At 45.0% G+C, this 25,058-nt stretch overlaps 1 protein-coding gene across 4 annotated transcripts in view; it reads left to right on the forward strand.

Annotated features, from left to right (window-relative positions):
• Positions 1-4,020: 4,020 nt before the first annotated feature.
• Positions 4,021-25,058, forward strand: part of TP63 (tumor protein p63) — a gene marked incomplete at both ends in the record, with an annotated part of 103,254 nt that continues 82,216 nt past the window's right edge. For 2 of the 4 annotated variants that reach the window (XM_080349628.1, XM_080349629.1), the window contains 3 exons: positions 4,021-4,082; positions 23,898-24,026; positions 24,741-24,873. In XM_080349628.1, the coding sequence (XP_080205754.1) occupies positions 4,021-4,082; positions 23,898-24,026; positions 24,741-24,873 (324 nt within the window). Of the gene's footprint in view, positions 4,083-23,500; positions 24,027-24,740; positions 24,874-25,058 lie in introns of those variants that run through there. The other 2 variants (XM_080349626.1, XM_080349627.1) reach the window with 1 other exon arrangement.

Raw genomic sequence — 25,058 nt, forward strand, 5'->3', positions numbered from 1 at the left:
CGAGTGATGCCCTGCATTCTTGCCCACCTACACACATGCTTCCTCCGCATATCCCCATGCCGCCTGCTCACCGCAAACACTAGAGGCTCGGCTGTAAATCCGCTTGCCAGACGGATCCCTGACACCCCGGCTTCCACCCCGCTGCTGCAGGACACGTGCCTGCTGCCGCTAGAGTAGCATCACACTTGCTACCAGCGAGGAAACCTCCTAGGAAGGGTAGTGAACACTGAGAATGTCACAGCTCCCTTTTTTCTCTTGATTTGTCTGCCTTTGAGGTCTGCTACTGCAAGACGTTCCCAGGCTGTGCTCCCAGGCTGCTGTGATTAATTTGCTAGTCCTCATGTACCCTCTCCCAAATTTTCAGCTCTCAAGTGCTTTGAGCCCCATCTCCCAGGAGATTTTCTTTTACTACAAATGAGGTTGGCCAAATACCACTGAGCCTTGAGAGCCTCCCAGCTATGCATGGGGTACTGGCAACACGCACACGCACACACCCTGCGGCTTGTGTTTCCACTGCGGACTGTGTTATGCAAAGGAACGCCTTGCAGCTGAGAGGAGCTTGACACAGTCTAACTGCAATGGTTGATATCTTTCTCTAAATTAATGTTGAATCAACCCACAGCTAAATGTTGGCTGTGGGTAGGGGAGAGGAAGGAAGCTGGGGCCAGGGGAGGGAAATCAGGAGACTTGCTGGCTTTTGCAGGTGGTTTTTGTGCACTGTCAGCAGTGGGTTTCCATGGCTCCATTTTCTAGGTGGGTAAAGCAAAAGATAGACTATCCGGGCTACTTCAGAACATGTCCAGATCTCTGAGAGGTTGAGAATGTCCAGCTCTCTGGGAAAAGCAGTCAGGCAATGTATGCACTGTCAAAACAAGCCCAACCATGAGCCATTTGCATTTGTCCAGTCCGAGGAATGAAGGCTGGTAAGGACCTTGGGCAGTTGGTGGCCCCTTGTGAAGTTTCTATGGAAATGTCTTTGCTAGACGCCCTTCCTCCCATCAGTGCCTTATGAGAAGACAGCCCTGCTCCAACCAACTACTTCTCATTACAATTATGTGGTCCTTCTTTTTTAAATTAATTATGTTTTTTCAGGAGAAGTTATTCTTTTGGTGTGAATTGTGAGCTGGAGACTGAGTGCCTCTTCTTAACTGCAGTGCTGCTAGACGTGTTTGGCACTAAAAGCAGGAATCACAGGCTCAGTAGTTTGGGCTCTAGCAGACTTGTGCTTAATGTGTCTGAGGTGCCGAGGGGTGCTTTGCTGTGCAGAGTTAAGGTAGTGTAAAACCAGGGGTCAGGTTCATTGTTGGAGGCAGAGGCAGCCCAGCAGCCTCAATTCCAGAAGCTGCCTCATTTTGTACTTCACAAAGCACTTGCGATGTGTGATCCCGGCACACAGCATTATATGTGTATGTGCCAGGTGAGGAGACTGGCCAAAACCAGGAGGGCAGGTCTGAGTCTCAACGTTGGAATCGCTCATCTTTCTGCTCCAGTGTGTTGGCTCTGGCACCCAGGTCATTCTGGGAAAGACTGTTCTCCAGCTCCTGTGGAAAAGTAGATAGAGCAGGATTTCATGAGAACAGCTTTTTTTCACATGGCATTTCTTTTGCATTAGGTTTATTCAATTTAGGCTGAAAGCTACAAGGAAAGACAAAATCTTCCAGCCTGTTGGTAAGGCACATAATACATGGCCACTCTTTCATGAAGCCAGGTCTGCAGAGGTAACAGCTAGTCCCACTATACGTGTGGTAGAAGATATCCAACAAGCTTCAGGTCTGTCTCTAGGAGCAAACATGAGGTCTCAGCAACATGCTCACAGCCCAGCCTGGTGTCTGCGTGCACCTCCCCAGCGAGGCTGGTTATCCTTACACCCATGGGTGCAGATTGAAACAGACCTGGAGCAAGAGAACATGAACCCAAACTCTTGCTCAAATGGTTTGTGCAGGGAGAGGACTTGCCCACCACCAGAGTCAACCATGGCATGGACCACAAGTTTGTGCTGGCCCCTGGCCTTCCTTGCCCATTCCCTGGAGATATTTGTTGCCTCTGGAGAGACGGCTGCACAAAGGTAAGCACAGCCTTGTCCTCAGCAGCAGAAGGGGATGTAGCTGCTCTGCAGCCATGCTTCCTGGGCTGCATTGTCTGTACACAAGCCCTGGTGTGATTCCCCTTCTCCCCTCCCCAGCAGAGCCGGATTTGGGTATTTCCACACTTCTTCCCCAGTCATAGAGTCTATGAATTTTTGGTGTTTACTCTATGTCTCAGCTTAAAAGAAGAAAGGTGTTTTGTATTGCTACTCCTCCACAGGCCAAGCAGAGGAAGCAGTGTCCAGCAGCAGGAGAGCCCTTAACTTCAGTTAATAAATACATCCTTCATTTCCAGCCTCTCTTCCTTGGCAAATGCTGCTTATCGTAACAAAAGCTGCTTGGACTTGGCCAGGGATCAGCCCTGCTAGTTTACAGGATTCACAATTCACAGATGTTAGGAACTGTCAGGGTGAGTGTGGGTGGAGAATGTCAAGTCTGAAATAGCTCCCCTGCCACCCTGGCACAGGCAGCAAAGAAAATGTTTCCAGATTACATTCTTCGAACCAAAATTTCCTACAAGGAAAATGCAGAGGGGGGGAAAAGTAAGAGGCAATTGCTGCTGTCTCAGAGGGCTCCTGACTTTTGCCTGGGAGGTTGGTGTTTGTGCTGACATCAGCACAAAAGGCACACCGTAGGGCAGCCGCTTCTTGTGTCTCCATACACACAAACATATATGTCTGTTTGAAGACGCAATCCCGCTGGTACATAGATACGTGGACGCTATTTTTTTCCTGCTGGAATCCATTTTAATTTAGCTCCTGATTCATATTTCACTCATTCTCCAAAACCACAAAACCAAGATAGGTTTACAGCCTGTACTATTTGGATGAGCCATGGAGGGGAGGAAACAGGGGGACAAAACAGGTTGCTTTTCTGAATGATTTTTCTCTGTGAGTCAAAAACAAAAAAGTGGGGGGGAAGGAGTGGAATTAAATTAAAGCCTTCCTTCCAGGCTTTTATTTTCCTTCAGGAAAACCAAATCTGCTTTTTCATCTTCAGGAGTTTGTTTTGGTGGATTTTACTCTTGTTTCTTTAGCTTTTAGTGGCCTAAAAAAAATATGATTTCTGTTCTTTTCTTACTTTTTTTTTTCCTATAGATATTTGAAAATATTGTTGTTTTTCATGTGGAAAACGTATATATTATTTACAGAACACAAAACCAACAGAAGATTTCTATATCATCTCAATTCTTTTTGAAGAAAAGGTCAAAAAATATAGAGGGAAACTAACAATTATATCTGATAGTTTTCTTGGGGGCAGGAGAGCAGGAAGGGGAGGCAGAGGAGCGAAAGTTCAGAGTTAATTTTAAGTGAGGAATTTCCCCGTATTTTGTCATTCAGCTTTTGAAACCGTGACCACAACAGATTGTTTGAACTGTGGTGTGAGAGAGACCGAAAATTTCCCTGGGCAACTTTACGCAGGTACTGGCCAGAGTTGACAAGCAAAGCTCTTAAAGTGTGATGAAATTCAGCACGGGCACTGCACCCAGCAGAGGAAACTCCGGCCATCTGGAGATTAGGACGATCTGTGGCCACAGCAGTTTGCAAAATCACAAGAGCTGCCAAAATTAAACTGTGAAGTCAGGCAGGAAGACAACCAATGACTGGTGAGATCAGAAGTTCAGAGATGCCCCAGATGAGCTTCCAACAACAAGTGTGGCCGGCGTACACCGAAGTTTATTAAGGATGTTGAGAGGAGGGGAAAATATCCGTGCAGAAGATGCCCAGCTGGCGAGGAGGGACTGGTGGTGATGCTCAGGTCACTTGATGAATCCCATTGGCCAAGTCCCTGGGAGATCCCACCCATTCGCAAGTGTAAAATAAATCTCTAAAGTTGTACCTCGTGTACCATTTGACCTTATAGCTTTTAGCCTGCTGGCTTTATATCTATTTATTTATATTATTTCCGTTTGTACCCAAAGAGGGGCTTGAAGGAAATGAATTTTGAACCAGCACCTTTCACCACCTTGCAGTATTACCCTGATCCCTGCATCCAGCGGTGAGTCTCTGAGCGTGACGTAACTCTCTCCTATCACAGGTTTGATCTGAGTGTCTTGTGTAATTGTTAACTTTTCTGCTATCGTCCGGCGGCAGCTGGGCTGCATGCGGAAAAAATGTGCCGCTCTCTTCATGCTCAGTGGAGCTTATTATTATTTTTGGCTTTCTAACAGGTTACTAGTTAATTATAGGCATCCGTTTCAGATATCTTCCTTTTCCTCTTTGGCATTAGAGAAAAAAAAAATATGATAAATAACATGAAATCTGATAGTATCTTTTCCCTGTGTTTTGAAGCAGAAGGTTACTCTGTGCTTTGGGTGCTTTAAGCTCTGTTGGTAGTTTTGGGTAGTGCAGGAATTGCTTTAGCTTTCTATAGTGTGTTTATTTGTTCCTTTAAATGAAAATGCTCCTGGAAAGAATGAGCTTAACTACTAAACTCTGAGATTTTGGAATTTAAAGCATAAATAAATAATGTAAAAGATTCAAAGAAGAAAAAGATTGCCTTCTAAGAGACACCCTTTTCCAAGAATATTATTTCATTCTGTTTAACAGCCAACATCAGAGCCTGACAACCACTCTTATTTTAGCTTTGTTGTTACACTGAGTTTTATAACTTTCCAACAGATAAAAGAGCATGTCCGCATGAGGTATCACAGCATCACATTGTCAGTTTGTTTGTTTCTCCCAATAGAAGATACTATATTTAAGCATGTAAATGACATGTAGACGGTATTTTTCCAGTCGTAAAGTTTGGAGAGGTGAAATCCTCTGAGCGCACTTGTCGAGCTACTTTAAGGCTAGTTCCTGGCTGTGTTTTGGAGAAGCCCTGGCTGGCATCTCACAAAAGCATTCGATTCCCACAAGGGTTAACTATTAACCCTGCATCCTCAGCAGGGTGCTGGAGGAGGCTGCTTGTCTTGCATACATAGCTCTTGTTCAAGAAAGGGCTTTGCCACCCTCACCGAGCCCACGGCATTACAGGCAGCTTCACAATCTCTTCTTTTTTCCCCCACTATTATGATATGTTGCAATGTTTGTGGGGTGCTTTTCTCTCCTTAATCTGCTGGGTGTTCAGTGCCACCACTGTGTGACAGTCCTGGGGAGGAGTGTGGAGACCCGGCAGCAAGGAGGGGCCGCGTTTGGGGCCAGCAGAGGGGAAAGAGCGGAGGGGAGCTGGGAAATAGTGCGCGGTCCTTGGCCGCGCTGCTGTGGCAGAGGAATGTGGAACGAAGCCCGGGGTATTGGTTTCCCCAGTGAGACCTTCCACAACACGAGCCCCAGGGCTGGCTGGGCACAAGCAGCCACGCTCTGATCTCCTGCAAACCCACCCAGCACCGCTGACCCCAGCAGGGTGCATGTGTCCAGGAGAAGAGCAATACGAGACCAGTGCCCACCTGGGAAGGTAGATTCAGGCCTGCAGCAGTGGGATCTTTAGCAAACAAGGACATTTCAGTGTCTGGAAGGCACAGCCAGGCAAATTCTCAAATAGAAAATTAAAAACAAAACAAAACGAAAGTTTTGAAACCTTAAAGACACACTTGGAAGTGTACCTGAGCTCTGCAACTCCTGCCAGTCACATCCCATCCTACCATCCTATGTCAAAGAACAGGTTCATAAAATTGGTGCTGTGGCTCAGGCAGAAAAATAAAACAAAAAAGACAACACCAACAAAAACAGATGGAGCAGGAACTGAAAACAAAAATGTTCCCTTGGCTGTATTCTGCAGATCTTTCTAAATAGGCCTTTCTTACCTTCCAATCTGCATCTTCCATCAAGTCAGACCTTTCACTGGAAATGCTGCTCCTCTCCACGTGTCTTAGCAGCGTGATGACTTTTTAAGTGACCATCATGGTGTGGGAAGCCTCAGGACAGCTTGAGACAGATAAAGTTTGGGACACCCCTCAGTCATAAAACCTGGTCAAGACGTAGCTTAGAATAATAACACATCTCGACTGTTATGCATGTCTGTTTACATGAGCTGAGAGTGGCATTTGTCCATTATTAGTGGCTGTGCGCTGCCACAGGCAAAATCAGCTGAAAGTTGGTCCCAGTGGTACTTTTCTTAACCTGAAGCCATAGATGGTTTTCAGCTTCAAGCTCCGTTGGTTGGATATTCCCTATGTGCTGGGTGACATTCGTCTGACTGATTTAACAAAATTGAGTAGTTTCATAATTGCATTTATTTTACACAGTTTGAAACACTTTTGCTTTGATGTGGTCAAAGTGCTTTATTTAGCTAATACCAACGTGCTTATTTGCAACTTTAAAATTACATCTAGTAATAATCTAAGCAGTGAACTGATAACGTTAAGCTGAAGCATGCTGCCAAAATAACAACAGCAAGAAGTGTTTGAAACCCTGTTAAAATGAGTGTGGGGAGTCACATAGATTTCCCTGTGGGTCTGTGTGGAGGGGTAAGCTGTTATAAATCCCAGATAGCTCTAAGATTTGTGGCTTCCATTTATCCTCTGCTGTTGCTTCATCTATTAATCTCTCTACTTTGGGGGTGTCCAGCAGGCAGACAACATGGGAGCCAGCTTAAACATCTCCTCTGTCAAGAGGTGAACACACATCACACTTAGGAGCATTAGATAATGTGCCACTGTAATGCTTGTATACTTACTGCCTGTCACTCCACAGCAGTCAAACTATGTGCTGCTGCTATGGTATATCTAAACAACACAGTAATTCATTGCTACAAATAAGAAGAAATAGCCGAGTGCCTAGACTCCCAGTGCTGTGTGCTCCTGTTCAGCCTCTGTCTCAACAGCCCAGCTCTCTCATTTAGGCTATTCATCTCTCTGTAAATATGGGCATTAAAACAAAAGCACCCCCTCCATCACACAAAAGTACAGACAACTCTGCTGGGACACAGGACAGCAGCATCCTCCTTCACAAGCCCCACTTGTCGCTGTGGGGCTGAAGTTCAGTAATAGTGGAGTTGAACAAAAACCTCAATGTTTTTCTACTTCTGCTTCCCTTATAAAGGGATTTGCATGAAATGCTTGAAAATGGTGGTAAAGCAAGCTCAGTGCTCTGGCTGAGCACTGGTGCTGCTGTAAGGATAGAAGCATTGTGTTGCAGCACCAGGTTGTTGACCTCTATGAATTACTTGTTTGGATGCTACCGTGGGAGATCACCCTGTGCTGCAGAAACCCCAGGTTAGCTCTGAGTCATAAAATCAGCTAACTATCTGCAACGGATGGGATTTCCACCTTCCAAGAAGTGCCCACCTAGCAGCAGTTGAAAGCTGCTAATGTAAGATGAAGAAGGCACTGCAATTATGATCAAAGTCCAGCTGTTGAGAGCTATGTAATTAGTCTCCCCCTCCAAAGCCGCTTTTTTTTCAGCTAATGCCTGGTTGGGGGAGTGATGTTTACAGATAAGTTACTTGTGTTCTTGGAAATAATGGTCATTAGGCTGTGTTTTACCCAGAAGCTCTCTTCTTTTTGGGGTTATTGGAATGCACCTGGTGGTGCACTGGACTGTGGTCCTTGCCTCTCACCCTGCATCCAGGCTAATTGGTGGCCTCAGGATTTCACATCACTGATGTGTTGAAGGTGTTTGCCGTGGTTTACTCCTCCCTTTTGAATGAAAGGCTTCTCACACAAGCTGTTCTTTCCTCTTTCATTTCTGGCTTTGTATTCTCAATATGATATGGCCCAGCCTGCCAAATCTCACTAATAACAGAGTCTCAAGGAACAAACCTGAAATCCTCTGGTCTCTGCAGCATCTGTGCTGGAAACCTTTTTTCACAGACATGGTGCTTGGTTTTTGGGGGGGGGGTGCCAAAAAGAAAAATTAAGGGGGGGAAAAAAAAGTATCTAGAAAAAAAGATACATTTTTAGAGGAGGATGAGGGAAGTTCTGTCAGAAACCAGGGCACTGAAGGGAGGGGAGGGCATGGGCCATGGGAGCATCATCTGTTGGGTGCTGTATCGGGATGGATTTTGGTGAGCAGGGTCTAGTTCCAGTCAGCTGGAATTCCTGGGGTCAAAGGGATCTTGCATTGGTATCAAACGGGGCTGGTGAATGGACTGCAATTATCAGGAGTCTCGCTGATGTTGACGCTTGCAATGCAGCACAGAGGTGAAAAACTCACTGTACCCAGTGCTCGTCGTTACTAATAGGCAGTAATGAAACAGAAGGTTTCCTCCCTTTGGGGTTAAACGGGAGCACATTGAGGCAAAACATGCTGGACACCCCTCCTGCTCACAGGCAGCAGTACCCTGTGCCCCTTTGTGGTCGTGGGTTAGTGCTGGCATAAGCAGCTCTCCTGACACTTGAGTATTAGCTGGGTGACACTGTGACAGAGCTCTGCTTAACCTGCAATAGGGTAATGTCTTGCAGGAGTGTTTCATCCCACATGCAGGTTCTGCAGAATCCTTGCCTTTGGGCAACTGTATGGGTTTTTATTCCTCTTTCCTCGTACTGTGCTTTGCTAAAGAATGACTAAACTGCTATGACAGGGTGGACAAATCTCATCTGGCTTCACCTTTGAGGTGAGAGCCCAAGCTTGCTGTGCTGGCAGAAAGACCTGAGGCCAAGAAAGGAAAGCCACATGACTTGGTATAGATCTATTTGCAGAAACAGCCAGTGATACAGCAGGTACTTTCCAAAGACTCAGAGAGGGGCCAGAAACTGTTCTGAGCAGCTCATGGTGTGCTCAGAGCAGCCGGCGACTTCTGGAGCAGCAGAATTCACTCCATGCAGGAAAGAAAAGCAGAGGGGAGCGGGGGAGGTGCTAGATATATACATATATACGTGTGTGTATACATATACATATATATATATATATATAAATGGGCCTCAGTGAGCTCTCCTGTGAGGTGGTGGCCACCCTCATGACTGTGCTGTCATCCCTGGTAGAAATCCCATGGGAGAGGGTCCCCAGCTGGAGCCAGATGTGCAAGGGGACAGTGTGCAGGGTGGCCTGATGTGCAGGAGGACTTTGCAGGGCAGCTCCGCTGCCAGCATGGGACCTCTTGGCTCCCCCCCAGCACCTCGCTAAGGACATGTACTGCTGGTGGTGAGGACGGGACAGGTATTTATTTTGTCTTTGTGATCTGTTCTTCAGTTGGTTTCCTCACGCTGCAGTCTCATCAGAACATGGGATTAGAAGACAGGATCTTTGTACAACATGGCTCAAGAGCAGCATGTTAAACCCTTTTCAGTTCTTTCTTGCTGCTAGAGCCCCTGCAGAATCTGCTCTTCCCCACTGCCCCCCTCACTTTGTCGCCACTGGACCTCTTTTCTCTATGTCAGAGAGACGTCATTGTGCAGAGGGTATCTCAACCCTTCCACAGTCATTGCCAAAGACAGAACTTTGCTCTTTTCCTCTTCAAAATGGTATAAGCCCCTCAAGAGTGTTAAAAGAAAATATTTGTGTGCTTGGAGGTCCTTTTAGTGCTGCTTAAAGGATTAAAGTCTCTCTTTTTCTCAGATCTCAAAAGACTGTAAGGAGAATATATGAAGTCTTTCATGTGGTCCTTTTTACTATGAGGAGAGAATACCTAATTAATAGGATCTTGCTCATCTTCCAAAAATACTGAAGAAATTAAAGAAGCAAGTTCTCAATTGCTCAAATGTTCAGAGATTATTAGGGTGTTCATGGTACATGTTATAAGTTATAACCCCCTGCTAATTTGTTTAGTACCTTCTCCTACAAGCTAACTTGCGATGGCTCCTCTCAACAAACACAAGATTTCTGGCTTGAAACAGATCAGAAGGGCTCAGCTTTGATTTTTGGGGAAAAATAAAACTCTCTGACATCCAACAAGTGGCCACAATAATACTGAACCCTTATAAAAAATTGTCCATATGTGTCCCAATGCAGGGAGGAGGAAGGAGGGTCTTGAATGAAGAAGACATCAAGGAAACTTGGCTTTTAATTTGGCATGTGGCTCTAAGCTAGTTTTGTGCCTATGTGAAAACCTTTGTGGGAACATGGGCATTGTGTTGGGAGCCAGGGGTTACCCTGCCATTCAAGTTTTGACTTCTGCTTAGTTTAAAATTTTGTAGCCTATGATCAAAACTGAAATAATCAGAAGGAAAATGTTTCACTATAACAGATTTCTGAAGTCTGTTTGACTAGGTCTTCTGACAATATATAGATAATATCCTTCCATCTGCTTAGGTAGCTTCATGTAAACACCTATATCTGTTCCTAGGGCTTATTTGGATGGTTTTGTTGCCTGTTCATTATAACTTATTACTGTGTAGCAGGCCATCTCCCCACAGGATTTTGCTGCTGTCATCTTCAATAAGGTGTTTGAATGCCACAGGTGGCCTGATGTGATAAGTACTGATGCATGTAAGCAAGGGGAATTTGGTTAATGCATGGAGCTATAAAGAGAGCAGCCACCTCCAAGGGTGAGAAGGGGGAAACCCTGCAGTAAGTGATCGGGGCTTCGGTAGGCTCTTTGCAACATAAAAATAATTCTGCTTATAAAACCTTGCCCTGGGAGGCTCAATGCCTATCTGGTTTATTAATGTTGGCACACATCTAAGTCAATGTGTGCTGAAAAAATGCATGGAAAGAATCTTGCAGCATGTTGGTGAGCTGGATGCTGCAAGCAGCAGCTGCCCAGCTGTGTATTGCCAGCAGCGTCGGCCTCTAAACTCAGAAGCAAGACCCAGAGCTGGAGGGACAGAACAGTGGGATTGCTGTGCTTGCTGTCAATGGGGTCTCTGAGAGGGCTGTGACAGCTGTGAAATTGTAGTTCAGCTGGCTCTGAGAGTTAACATGGGCATTAAGTGCTCAAATACAGGATACAAAAAACAGTAATATCAAACAATAAAAATCCTTCGCGCTGTCTTCCTAGTTTTCTTATTCATATTTGCGAACTTTCCTCTTAAAATACACAGGCTGGAAACATCATTCCTGTTTTCGATGGAATGGGACACTCTCTATTCATAGCACTCCAGAATTAACTGCTTTAAGATAATCACAAGCAAAAATCATAAATCACATTAAGTGTGGCAATGTATTGATAAAATTATAGGGAGTCAACCCTGTAATTTTTTAGCACCAGGTATAGCTGCAAAAGTGAAGATCCTGTGAGCACTCAGCATAGCTTACACACCTGTAGTGTTTCTGATAAACAGGTCATTTGTTTTGTCTTCCAGGACTATAATGTGTTCTTAATTCTTTGTCCTTCATCTGCCCTGTCTTGCAGCTCTTTTGTGACACAGAGGAAGGTTTTTGAAGCTGCTCTTATTTTTGAGAGGTGGATTCTCTCTGCCCTTGGGCTTAGCAGTAGCTGGCGTGCCATGAAGTTGCTACTTGCTAAAAAATGCAGCCAGCATGGTATTTTGCAGAAGACTTGATTTTCCTATAGAAGTATCGCTAGTGGGACAAAACATCAGAAACACATCATCCAAAACATCAGATTTAGCAGGCTGGATGTGAGGGTAACAACTGGGAGCTTTAAGCAAAATCGTATTACAGGAATCTGTACCTAACATCTGCTTCACTGGTGTTTCTGTTTTGCATTTTAATTATTTACTGAAATACAGGATGTTGCTGTTTACAGTTTCCTGCTTCTGAAGAGTTCTGGGGAGTTTCTGTATTATTGTGATGATTTATTTTATATTCTTGTAAAATTCAGCCTTCTCCAGAGTGTTTGAGGGAGGGACTTTGAAAGTCCCCCAAACAGTTCACAGAGAAAAGACTGTGCAACTAAAGCCTGAAGCAGCTTTTGTAAGAACAGGTGCCTTAGGGAGCCAAGAGTCTTACCTGGCTCAACCCAGAATGTCACCAGTCTTTTGCAGCAGACAGTCTGAGACCTTCCTCTCGTTAAAAAAAGATAAATAACGTATTTCATGTTCTCTGTGGGGAATACTTGTCCCATATGAACTGGGACTGCGGCAACTCTGTGCCTGCTGTTCGGTGTGGGGGGGTGCCCAGCACCTTCCCTGGGGTTGTAGCTGCAGCACACCAAGCACTTGGGCAAACAAACCCCAGGAGCTTTTGGGGTGACCCTGGCAGAGAAAGGATCTGATTCCCTCACACATCAAAAATCTCAGCAAGTTTAAAAGAAACTTCATTCTTGGCGGAGTATGATCATGTCCTGGGGACTGTGCGCCTTTAATGCTGCTAATAGTGATATGGCACAAGCAGGGAGGAGGCTGCTTGCAGGAAACGTGTACCAGGTTTTAAAGAAAGCTCAGGGCATATTGCAGGGCTGCAACCCCAGCGTGAGCAATCGTAGCTGCAAGCGCAGCCAGAAAAGCCCATGCTGTGTTCACCTCTGCCATGCCATGGAGTCTGAGTATTTCCATTAGTCTGGTCCAGAAAACCTCACTCAGTTCAGTGGATGCAGCTGTAGCAAAGGTGGGAGGGACCTGAATCTTGCATCTCTCATTTTGTTTGTCTCTGGAAGCTTTCGGATGGCATCAGTGCTCAGGAAAGATTTGGAGGGGATTAAAACTTCCTTACCAGGGAGAAAAGAAGCAGAAGCCCCTTGCTGTCTCTCCTGCAGGTTGGAAACAGCCCAGAAATGTTCTTTGGTGCAGGATTGTGAGAACGGGTACTCAGTTTAGCCCGTTGCCAAGACCAGATTTGAGAGCACAGCCCCCTGAGCACCTCGGCCCTGACCCACAAATCTACACCCAGCATCTTCATCCCACAGACGCGGAAGGCAGTCGGACAGCTGGAGATCCGAGCTGGACTCACCCAGTTTTCTGAAGTCCATGGTCACATGCTGCAAAAGTCTCCTCTTTTTCCACCAAGCCTCGCGGCAGCAGGCTGAATGAGGCACACACACCTCGTGGTCAGGAGCAGCTGCACGGTGCACCAAGTGTTCACAGCTTCTTTGGAGCTGCGTTGGGAGGGCTCCATGTAAATGCACCATATCTAGTAGAATCACTCTATCAGTTCCCATACACTATACTTCTACGTGTGTATCTTTTACTAAATAGCGAATACTGTGCTTGAAATAACCTATTATTTGCTCAGCTGGGTGCTATCTGTATACCACAGTCTGGAGCATGTAAATCAGCAGTATGGAAGTTCTTCCGATGATACTTCATCCCTGCACTCCCTGGGAGAAGCACTGAGCCTGATTTCATCTCTGCAGGCATGAGCAGTGCATCCGAGATGATGTTGGATTCTGACTGTGTCTTTTAAAATAGGTACTAACTAATGTGTGGGGGGTTTTGTTTGTTTGTTTTTCTTCCCTAGTTTAACCCTGTTACTCTCTGGGAGAAATACTGCTCTGGCTTTGCTCCCTAGATTTTAACAGGTGCTCTTTGCCCCACATAATTTTGTTTTTATTTCGTTAACAAGCAAGCTAGTCAGGAACCCAAAGAGATCTCTCCCTGGCAGCTACCCAGTACAGTGCCTGTCCCTGGCTTGAGGGACTGGCCACGCTCATGGTGAACCCTTCATCTGGGGTTTACTCTTGAGTTTGCTTGGCAATGTGATGCCTGCAGCTGGCACTTGCTCTGATGGTCCACAGTCCTCAGGAAGAGATGAGCTCAGGACATCTGGTGGTAGACTGAACTGCAAGAAGCTCAGCCTAGGCCATGCCTAACGTGTTCACACTACACTATATCTGAAAAATGTGCTTGTATGTAGATAAGGGATAATACACAAACCAGACCTTGAACTTGGGCCAGAACAGTGCTGTGGTTGTAGCTGAGGTCTTTCCTTGCTGCTGTACCCTGGTTCAAGTGGAACTTTTCTGTTAGTGCCTTGGGGTTTTTCTTTGTTGTTTCCCCCCCCACCCCTCCTCCCTAGCTCTGGCCTCTTTCAGAGCCTTATAGTATCTAATGAAAGCCAGTTCCTAAAACCCCCACCGCCTTTCTGAAGCTCTGATGCGCTTGGATGAATTATTTTACAATCTGTAATAATAAAGTGATTTCTCATTCTCTGTTGTGGTCTCTGTATTGGTGTGATGGAGGTAAACTAGTGAAACTTGAGAGATGCTAGTTATGCTCAACACTGCAAAATTTCAGCAGACGATAGATAAAAGAAAGAAAACCCAGGCCTCCTCATCTCCTGTGGGAAATATTGAAAACAAGCTCCTTGTAAAAAATGAACAGCAATGAACTGCTGTAGATATTGTTACTGGGTAAATGCTGTGCTCACTGGAAAAAATACTGATGAGCAAAGCTCAAAAGAGAGAATTTGATTCAGCAAGCCTCAGGAAGGTCAGATTTCTGGCCATCGCCTCTTCACAGCTTTTCAGTTTTCCTTATTATGTACCTAAAATCACTACAAAAATTGAAGATGAAAGCCTGTAATAGCTGTATTTTGTCATGACTCTCATCTCTTGAAAATGACCTTGACTGTTTTAATTTCTAGGGTTGTTGCTTTCTTTTAATATTCAGTGATGCTGCAGGAAAGGACGCAGCTAGCTAGTTTAGGCTGCTTTGGGAGTTTTACACCTGCCTTTTTCTGCCTCTAGAAAAGATGAGGGGTCTCCCCATACTGTGCAGAAGAATGCAACAGTATGGGGATCTCCAGGTCGTCTTCTCTGGTAGCTTGTGGACGTTCCTCCAGGCACCTGCTGCAAATCATTATTGATGGTGGATGAGTGGGTCATGGGGTGATTTGGGGTTAGGCAATCCCGCCTGGAGGCATAAAAGTTGATCCCTGCTGTCTTTAATTGTACCTGCAGGTGGGCAGCAGAGGTTGACATGTGGCAGCGGGGCTGGAGGTGGCACCGACCCAGCAGATCTCTCAGCTGAGGTCTATGATGTCCTCTCCTGTACCTGGGGAGGAGACGTGTCTCCCTTTGTCCTGCTGAAAACCTGTCAGGGCTGGCTAACTGACTGTGAAAAGTCTTGAGCTGCAGTGAACTTTGAAAGGTAGACCCAAGTGCATGTTCAGCTGGGTATCTAAACCTGAGCAAATCATGTCTATTGTTTAGCACAAAGTGATTTTTTTTTAATTGAATTGAAAATGATTTGTAGTGTCTGAACAGTTTGCCTGTAACATTTAACTTACAATACTTATTTTTGGACTTGGCTTAAAAATACCTCAGAATTTTGAGGGCTGGGCCTGGTTTTTCCTGCTTGTGTTGCTTTTGAGAAGGCTTTTCTCACTTATGGCAGTAAAAGCTTTCACCTCTGCCCAGCAGCTCGGACTCCTCCCTCTCCAGATGGGCACTGCTGTTAACCAGCGCTGCAAATAGGTTTGGGGAAAGGATTGACTGGAAAACTGAGTTACAAAATAGTACATTTGCAGCTGCTTTTGGATTGGTTTTGGGTTTAATGGTTTTTAAAAATGAATGGAGATTCAAATTTTCTTTAATTACTTAAATTTGGAAAGTCTTGGGAACATGTTTCCCTGGAGGCGTAATGATGGTAAACAGGCCTCTGTGTGCTTTACAGGTTTGGTGGCACTGCTTACTGGAGGAATGGAAGGGCAAAGATGGGAAAGCTGACCAGGGGTTGAGCTGGGTGTCCTGAGCCCCAGCCTTGTGCTCTAACTCTGGACTTCCCAACATGGGTCTCTCAGGCTTCTGAAGGTTCCAAGGGCTCTGTACCTCAGACTAGAAAACACTCATTGCAGTGGCCAGGCGGAGGAATTGCTGTGGAGGTGCTTTCACCTTGACCAGAGCTTCATTTCTCTTGGCCCCTGCTGAGAAAGGGAGTGGGTGTCAGGGCTGAGAAGAAGGGGAGGGCATGTCCGTGGCTGGGTGAGGAGGTAGTTTCCAAGGATGTGTGAGAAGGGGAGTGTGGAGAAGGGGTTGTCCAAGGTTGAGTGGGACATAAGAGAGGGGTCTGGGAAAGTTCACAAGATGCTGAAGAATCTGTGGAGAAAAAAAAAAATAGTATTGACTTTGCTCCAATAATTAGGGGACAGTTGCTCTAGTGCTGGTGGAGTGATCAGCTGCCTGAAGTCCTGAGGACAAAAAAATGCCTCTATTATGTAGAAGTGGTCCCTGTAGTCAGGCTGACAGAGATGACGTGTAGGTAGCAGACATGATGATAGGTAGGAGATGTGCTGCTGAGAGTGCTCTGAACCCATTCTGCTTCCAGAAGCCGTTCCCAGTGGTCGCCGGGGAGCAGGCCATGCAGTGCCCAGTCTGAGAAGCCATCAGCACAGTTGCACTGTGAATCAGAGGGAGCCCTTTTCTCCCAAAGGAGCTCTGCGGCCAGCACTGGAGCAGGGCGCTGGTGTGGTGATACAACGTGCTTTGAGGGGCTGCCACCAAGCTGCAAGTGTTGCATCCACTGTGGGCATAGTTTTACTCAGGATGACTCTAACTGAAAGAAGATGATGAATGGAAGAAAATCCCCCTTGTGTTTTTCAGCACAGTGAACTAGGAGGATCATTCTGTGCAGCCAGTTTCACTTTCTTTGATATAGGTCAGTCTTGCTCATGCACTGAGGGCTCGAGTAAAGAGCAACCAGAAAGCTGAATGATCCCTTCATAGACCTTTCCATTCTGCTCACACACACTTCCAAAGAAGAAATTGAGATCATAGAGATCAGGATGCGCTGTTACACTACACTCTAGCAGAACACAGAGATTTTATAAGTCATGCAATTAGCATTCCTCTGAGATAGAATTGCTTTAATTCCCCTAAATATCATATATCTCAAAGCTGAAACAAGGCATGCACAATGCAAGGCCTGCCTAGCGAATAGAAAGAAGCTGGTAATCCTCCCTAGGCTGTCCTCAATGGATGCTATAGGACACTGTCTGTGTCACAGAGCCCTTCACCACTGTCACTCCGGGTTCCCTCTTGTGTTCCTGATATCTCCTTGGTTGGTGGTTATGTCTGAGATGAGGGTTCACCCTTCGGGCATTTATCTTCTTTTGTTTTCTAATGTACGTCTCTGTGTCACTGGACTGGTTTTCTCTCAGCTGCCCCTCCCCATAACCCACAGTGGTGCCACACGTTTTTCAGCGAGATCGCATATTGGATCTGGAAAACATCTGAAAAATGCAGGATCTGGGAAAAAAAAGAATGGACAGTGGAACAATGGGTGGAAGTTCTATTCTGTCTCAAAACATCCTGGGTGTTGGAGTTTGTTATTCCTTACATTCGCCCTTCCAAACCCATTCATCCTTCACTCTTCTTCCAACGATATTTTATAGGACAAACAGATGGGAGCAATGTTATATGGGAGAAAAATCTGAAGAATTTAAAGATGTTGCTCTAAGTCTAGATTTTAAAAGTCAAAGTCTAAAAGCTGGGATGGAAATCTAAAGGAGAATGAATACTTGTGAGTGCAGTTCAGCAGGACCTGCCTCTGCTGAGATGGGAGTCAGTCTCTCTTGGGCTATCCTGAGACAAGACCTTGGAATATGGCATGAGGCAGAGGAAGAAATGGGATAATGCGTCGTACAGTGCAGTTCATGCTGGGAAGGGGTGGCTGCTTGTTGGTGAAGTAAACTGAGAAAGCGGTATAGATAGAGGTGAAATACAGATCCTTGAAATTCAAAAGCAATCTCGTCTCCGAGGGAGTGAGAGCCTGCTTGTCTACCCATGGGCTTTCATTTTGCCCCCCCCTTTCACGGCAATGAAACTGTTTGTTACCAGAGGTCTCTAACGGTGCTCCCAGAGTGTGTTTCGCTGGCCAAGGGTGGCTGATGTGGCCGTGGGGGACAAGCGTGCTCCAGGTTTTGGGGAATTCCAGATGACACTGCCTGACAGGGGCACGCTTGTCCCGTGCTGCCAGACCCCGCTTCCTTCTCCTCTTGAGCAGCTGTGAACTTCATTAGGTAGCAGTGTCTACAAATCACTGACTGTAGTGTTAAAATGCAGAGCAGGGGGAATTCCAGCAGGACAAGAGCTGCCAAGTTCCTCACGTTTTAAGGGAGCGGCCTGAAAAGAAGCCCCCTCCCCACTCAAGAACTAAAAATACAACTAACACCAAGATTCAGGCAATTAAGTGTAATGCTCATGAACTTTAAATAGTTTGTTAACTGTTGCTTTTGGTGCATTTTAAGGTGTAATTGCAGAAGGCAGGGACCAGCACAAGGATCGGGATTGCTGGAGCTGCCAGCTTCACTGTTCTGTGACTTACTTCTTTATCCAGGCCACACTCTGAGCCAATTTAGAGCTAATATATTAATCTATGTATGCATTAAGGATTGTTAAGTGGTTAACTGCTTTAAGCATTCAGGACAAAAGATTAGTTTTTAGCCTGGACATCTGGGTTTGAATTCTACTTCCACCCTGAACTCTGAGTGTGGCTTAAAGCAGGACACAGCATTTTCATTGCTGGACTTCAGCATTTTAGTGACGATAAATGAGGTTTAAAGGCTTTTTGCTCTGGGAAGTGTAGTGCATACTCTACCTGAAGAAACTGGGGCCTTTTTGAATTTCTCTATCCAGACACCTGAAATCACTAGTTCCTTATTGAGAAGCATCAGACTGGGACTCAAGTGACCAAGTTTGTATTTCTGGCTGCACAACAGGCTCGCCAAGTAATGATGAGTAATACTATGACCTCCTGGTGCCTTAGTTTTCCCACAGGTAAAATAGGAGTAATTATACTGTCTTCCTTTGTAGAGCACTTTGAGAGCTATGAATAAAATGAGCCATTAGATATCATTATTTAGACCATTAATTATTCTTTGGGTTCATTTGTATAATGTGCAAATGCTTTCTTTATAAGAGTAAGATGTTCTTCTCTTTGAATCAAGGTTTCCTAAGTACTCCGCTAGAAGGTCCTTTAGAGGAATATATCTTGTGGAAAAAAAACCAGAAAAATCTGTAGCTTGCAAAGAAAAACTTCTGTCCCCACCTGCTTGTCCACTGACCAAGAACTACAGATCCAGTGATAGAAAATTGTACACCATTCATAGACATTTGGTGGGGAGAAGTGGAAAGCAACATCCTGTAACTTTAGCAACAAGCAGAAATAAAGCTCTAAATCATTTTGCTCATCCCTACTGTGAAATACTTCTTCTTACAAAATTTTACAATGGAGTTTATACCAATGTGAAGCCATGAAGTCTAGCATATGTAAACCACACTGATTGCTTCTGAGAGTTTGTACACTGTGCAGGAGAAACAAACCACCCAGGGCTCCAGCTTTTAAGGGAAACTAAGGAGAACTGGAGGTGCCTAAATCTCTTGAAACCAAATCACTGAGATACCTTATTAATTTCTGGTTTCCCCATAAACTCTACTGTTAACCTGGGTGCAGTTCAGTGTGTTAAAGCTCCAAGCCTATTTTGAAGGGAAAAAACAAAACAAACAAAAAAAAACATGCTACCTCTTGATTGTGACAGTCTTTCTTTTTGGAAGGAGGTTGCTGGACTCATGCATGCACCACAGCACTGCCTGAGCTGCATCAGACCTGACCCTGTATCAGTGAAATCAGGTGGCATCTGCCTTTAAGGTTAAAGCTATAGAGGAGGGGCTGTGCATGCTCTCTATCAAACCCAGGTCTTGCTTTCCTCAGGAGCTCCTGTTTTCTCCCCAACAGTAAGTCACACTTGGTGTTTTGGGTTTAGCCCTTTCTAAGAAAGAATATTTGTATTGAAAAGTGGCTTTTTGGGTGAGAAGTGTTGTTGTGTTACAATAGTTGAGTTTAATAGTTCTCTGTCACTGTTTTCTGGTGTGGAAAGTGTTTTTTTGTTATTTTACTTTAATGTCTTTGATGTGAAGGTAGGAAGGAGGAAAATGTGGTCAAGAGTGGAAAGCATGCGCTTACAGGGAGGTAGTAGGAGCAGAACTGTCTTGTTTTCTCTCTAGTTTGCCACTAGCTTATGTTGTGCTGGGCCAAGGAGTTGGGGCTTTGTTTCCAACTATGTTGGGACCCTCAGCTCCAGGGAAAGGCAATAGCAGTGCAAATGGTCTAAAGGTTGTGAAAGGCAAATGCTGTGCTTGCCAAGGTTGGTTTGTTTGTTTGTTGATTTTTGGTGGAGTGGTATTTGAGTGTTTTGTTTAACATTCCCAGCCTTCTGTGAGACTCTGAAATTGAGTGCTGTGTGGGCACAGCTACAGGGGTATGTTGCTCTCGCTACCATATTTTGCAGAGGTCTAGCTCATCAGCATGATGGCAAACTGAATCACCTGGGATGCAGTCTCGGTGTGGGGGGTGTAACACCCAGAACCTCCTGAAATAATTAGGAGACAGCAGAACAATCAGGATGCGTAAGGCTTCAGCTCACAGTGTGAATCTGGAAAATGCTTTCACCTGGAGTCTAGGCTGCTCGTGCTTCAGCAAAATAAATAGGATGGAACTGAGCTAGACTGTAGGGGGAGTGAATTGTTGTTTGAAACCTGTGCTGGGATTCAGTGGGGCAGGAGCAGTGTCTTAGCACTGTGCCAGAAAACCCTGTGCTCTTGGTGAGGTGCTGCTTCTCAGAGAAGATTTAACTTGCTATTTCTGCTAAATAATAATTCTGTTAACTAATTAACAATTCTGGTGGTTTTTAAAGAAGGGGCTTGTGTGTGCAATGTCCTATCCAGCTTGCAGTTTGGGGGCTATAAATCCCTCTGTACTTCCAACCTGGTGCCATTAGTGCCCTCTGATGCTTGTGGCAAGCTGCCTGCCAACTATTTCAGCAGCTAATGCAGGGAATTAAGCATATAGTTTGTAGACTTAAGGCAGTGGGCAAGCTAGATGATAATTGCTACCATGTTTTGTCCTGTCATAGTCCATGGTTTGGTGTAACAGGCTGTGTTCAGTAGTGTCACCTTCTACAATGCACTTTGGGATTTCTGGTTGCAGGTAAAGGGGATGGTTTTTAAATATCTGTTAATAAAAAAGCAGCTGGTAGGGGCAGTTTGAACAATGCAAACTACTGCTATCTTTTGATCAACTTTAGGCACTTGGGGATTATTTTCCTGAAGTTAGAATGTTTGCTGATATGGGAGAAGACAACTAACTAGAGCAGTGAAATTTATGCATAGATCTTGGTTAGGATTTAGCTGTTATTTTCTTGTGGAAGAGCAAATTTGGGTACTTAGGTATGTTGATTAGCAGACAGAGAGGCTGCTCCTCTATGTTGAAGGCTGTTTGTTAAGGAAAATGGCACTAAGTTTACATTTTATTAAAATCACAGGGAAGAAGACGGTTTAGCTTGCATATAGCTTTGTGCTGAATTGAATTTGGTTTTCTCGTACCTTGACAGCTCTTTCCCACCTGAGAGCAGGATGCACCAAGCTGGGTAAAAAGCAATGCTCACTGCCTCTGTAATGCTGTAGCCTTCTCACAGGTGCTTTGCCAAGGCTGGCCACCTAATCCTGCAGCCTCCTTTGGAAATAGAGCTGTAGAGGTAGTAAAGGTGTTGCAGAGAGTATGGAAGGACTCAAATTTTGTGTCTGTGAAAGTATTAAGCAGGGAACTTCTTTTGCTTGGCATAGGGAAACATGCCTTTTTGGCCATCAGGTAAAATCTGATAATGCTTTTCTTAGCAATATTAAGCCAGTAGTTTAGTTAAGTACAGGGTAAAGATGACACAGCTGGAAAACTCCTCTCTGGAGAAATTTGGAGTTGTGTGTTTAGTACAGGGATGCAGGGGTTGTGTCTTGAAGTTGTGTGACTCTTTCCAACAGCTCTGCTGGCTTCACATGTGTGGAATAACAAACCTGGTTTTATCAGACCGTGCAGCTAATATCCATCTTCTCCTGCGCTGCAGGGTGTGGGTGCTGTGAAGAGTGTTTGGTTGGGGTAGGTTTACATGAAGCAACTTCTGCTTTGCTGCTGAATGGGACCACAAGGGCTGAACCGATTGCTTTGCCTTCTTGTGACCCAGGACTTTGTGCAGCTGTGAACCAATGCTGGAACATGTCATGGCATGCAGGAACCTCATCACACTGAGACTTCTTGAAGGAAAGAAGGTCTCTGAGGAAATGCCTGGGTTTGGTGAAGCTAGTTCTTGTGTACCTAGTAATGAGATGGTGTGGATGGTTGTCACTACCTTTGGACTTCATTAGTTAAAAGTGGGTTTTTTTTAAGTCAAGGGCAGTTGTGATAACCAGCAGATAACCGTTACAAGTGAACGCTTCAGTGATTTGGGAGAACCCATTGTGGGGTTTCTCTGCCTGTTCCTGGGAGGTCGGAACTGGGTGCAGGGTATCAAGAAGTGCTTGGGGTCTGTGGATTTAGTGGCAGAGTGGGTTGGGGGGCATGCATGCCCCATTGCTCCCCTCCAAAGCTCACAGTAGCATTGGTTGCCATCTTACATAGCAGGCTTTAGGCCAGATCTGTTGTTCTGCGTTTCAATACGGCACTCTTGAAAGTGCCTTACCAGACTGAAAGCTTGAAAGGAGTAATTTCTGATACTTTGTGGGATAACTGCTGTTCTCTGAGGATTTGATAGCGTTTATTCACATGTAGTGTGGGTATGTGAGACAGAGCTATTAGCTATGACAATTCTGAATTTTACCTTTTTCTCTGGCTATTTATTAACTTTTAAAGGATGTTGGTGTTTTCTCTGCTCTGCTATTGCTCTGGGGGCCAAAAGTGCTTTGATTTTTGTTAGCTTAGGAAAACTATCTGCTCTTTTCAAAGACCATGTAGTTCTGTGGGCAGCAGAGGTGAGGAAAGCCCTGCTTTTTGTAGACCAGAGTCATCCTCAAAACATAAGAGGCCACACAAATTCAGTAAAGAGAGCTAGTTCCCTCTCTGACAGCATCCAGAAATAGATACTTCAGGATAATTTAGAGGAAAATAACAACTGTAGTGTGATCCTTCCTCTGAAACACTCTTACTTAATTTTGACAGCTTAATGAATTAGGGTCTCCCATGCAGTTTGTTTAGACCATTGTGTTAAATAGCACCAAAATGTGCCAACCCAAATGTTAGTCCAGTTCTTTTTGGAATCCATTTATAGCCTTGGCTCCTTCCACAGCCATTCTCCTGTCAGGAAGACCATTCACTTGCATTGTGCTGAAACAGCCCTTTAATATGAAAATTCTGCAGGGTGCCCCCATCCTTGTAGCAGGAAAGGCAGTCACCTGCCTTGTACTTTAATTAAGTTTTTGTCAACTGCAAATACACTCAAAAAATTCCTCCCACTCCCCCTTACATCCATGCAGCCATTGAGTATTTTGACACGGGTATAAAAGCTGCTGTGTTTGAATTTAGAAATTGGCCAGTGGGATGAGAATGTGCAGCTGTGGAAGGCGCGAGTGCTCTGGCTTCGTCACTGCTCCTCTTGGGCCCACCTATTTCTGTGAGGCGTGTGGGAGCTTAAGGGGATAAAAATGGCCAAGGTAATTAGCAGGTCTGGCGGAAATCAGCCAGTTGGGCTCAGAAATTATTGGAGGTGAGAAGGCAGTAGACAAGCAGATACAATCCGATGTGATGGAACTTATGTCCATAGAAAATAAAGCAAAAAAGCAGCGGTTTTTTTAAAATATTATTCATTTTTTAAAAAATAATACTTATTTTAGTCCAAGACTTCAGCTGCAGTGGTTGGGTATAGAAGTCACCTAAATCATCCAAGGGCATGCAATCTAGAGAGGCTACCAGCCAGGGAGAGTGGGGTCACTCATTAGGTGTTCCACTGGCTTCAAAGATTACCTGTTTTATATGGAAAGTTGATTATTTGGGGATAAAGTGGAAAGTACTTGCGTTGTTTTGTTTGTTTGTTTTCTCTGGGATTATTGTGATGCAGCATCCCATCACACTCTGAGGGGTATTTAACTTATTGGGAAGGGTGGCCAAATTCTCTCCCGTCTAAATACAGCATCTGCAGCAGTGCGGAATGTGCGTTGTACAGCTGTGAATGTTCCAGGCATTCAGTGTGTCTCGTTTTTCACACAATAGCTTCTATTTATGGGTTTTCATCAAGCTGGGCTCATGCATTCAACATATCTTTGTGTGTGTTTTCTTTTTTCTTTTTTTTATTTTCTTTTTTTTTTTTTTTTTTTTTGCTTTTGTTTTTTAAGGTTTGTAGAAACTCCGAGCCAATTCTCCTGGAAGGAGAGTTACTACCGATCAGCAATGTCCCAGAACTCGCAGCCCAGGGAATTCCTCAGTCCAGAGGTGCTCCAGCATATCTGGGACTTCTTGGAACAGTAAGTGGAACCTGTGAAAGAATGTGTTTTGGGACAGGATGCCTCTATTAGGCTGTTCAGGGGACAGATGTTGGGGTTTTTGGAGTCTTCTCTACCTGTTGATTAGAAGATGTGGGTGTGAGTCTATGATGACTGACAGGTCTTGAGCTCTCAAGATGTTCTTCATCCAGGCTCTAGTAAACCAGAGCAGAGATCACCAGTGACACTGAGTCTCTTCAAGACCGTGGTTGCTGAACTGACTGCTTTCTAGCACACGATCACTTAAGGTGGATGGTTGGCATTTTCCCCCAAGAAAATGGCATCATTATTTTGTGTCCAGGCTGCACGTTTTCCTCCTTTGCTGATGCCAGGGAGGGAGAGGAGGTGGAGATGGTGCAGAGTTTGCTCTGTCAGGCCTGTTGAATGAAATAGAACTGATTCTGTTGCTATGACTGATGCTGACACAGTTTCTGCTATAAATCCTCCATGAGTTCTGTCTTTGTGATTTAACTCCTGTGCTCTTGCCTCTTTTTTAGCAAGTGAAATGTCCCTCCAGGCCCTTTCCTGTTAAGGGGCTGCTGTTAGCATAGCAGGTGATGAGGTTCATTAGTAATTAATTACTCTATCCTGAGACTGGTTCCTGGTCATGCCTAAGTTCTGGATGGCACCCTAGCACATTGGGAGTGGAGGAAAACACTTTGGCCAATTTTAACTGCATTTCTCTGTTCTTTTCAGGCCAATATGCTCGGTTCAGCCTATCGATTTGAACTTCATCGATGGCCCATCTGAAAATGGCCCTACAAACAAAATAGAAATCAGCATGGACTGCGTCCGGGTGCAGGACACGGAGCTGAATGACCCAATGTGGGTGAGTAGTGAGAAGAAATGCCTTAAATTTAGGGGACTGATGAGATTTTGCAGGACATATTCATTCTGCATTGTGCTGGGACCATCTTCCCTGTCTTGGTGGAGGAGCTGTGGCCACCGCCTCTGACCATGGGAGTTCCTTCGCACTTTGCCTCTTCTGTCCCACTTGCAGAGGATGGTTGGGAT

This window comes from Nesoenas mayeri (genome assembly GCF_963082525.1).
Source record: "Nesoenas mayeri genome assembly, chromosome: 9".
Taxonomy (NCBI): Eukaryota; Metazoa; Chordata; class Aves; order Columbiformes; family Columbidae; genus Nesoenas; species Nesoenas mayeri.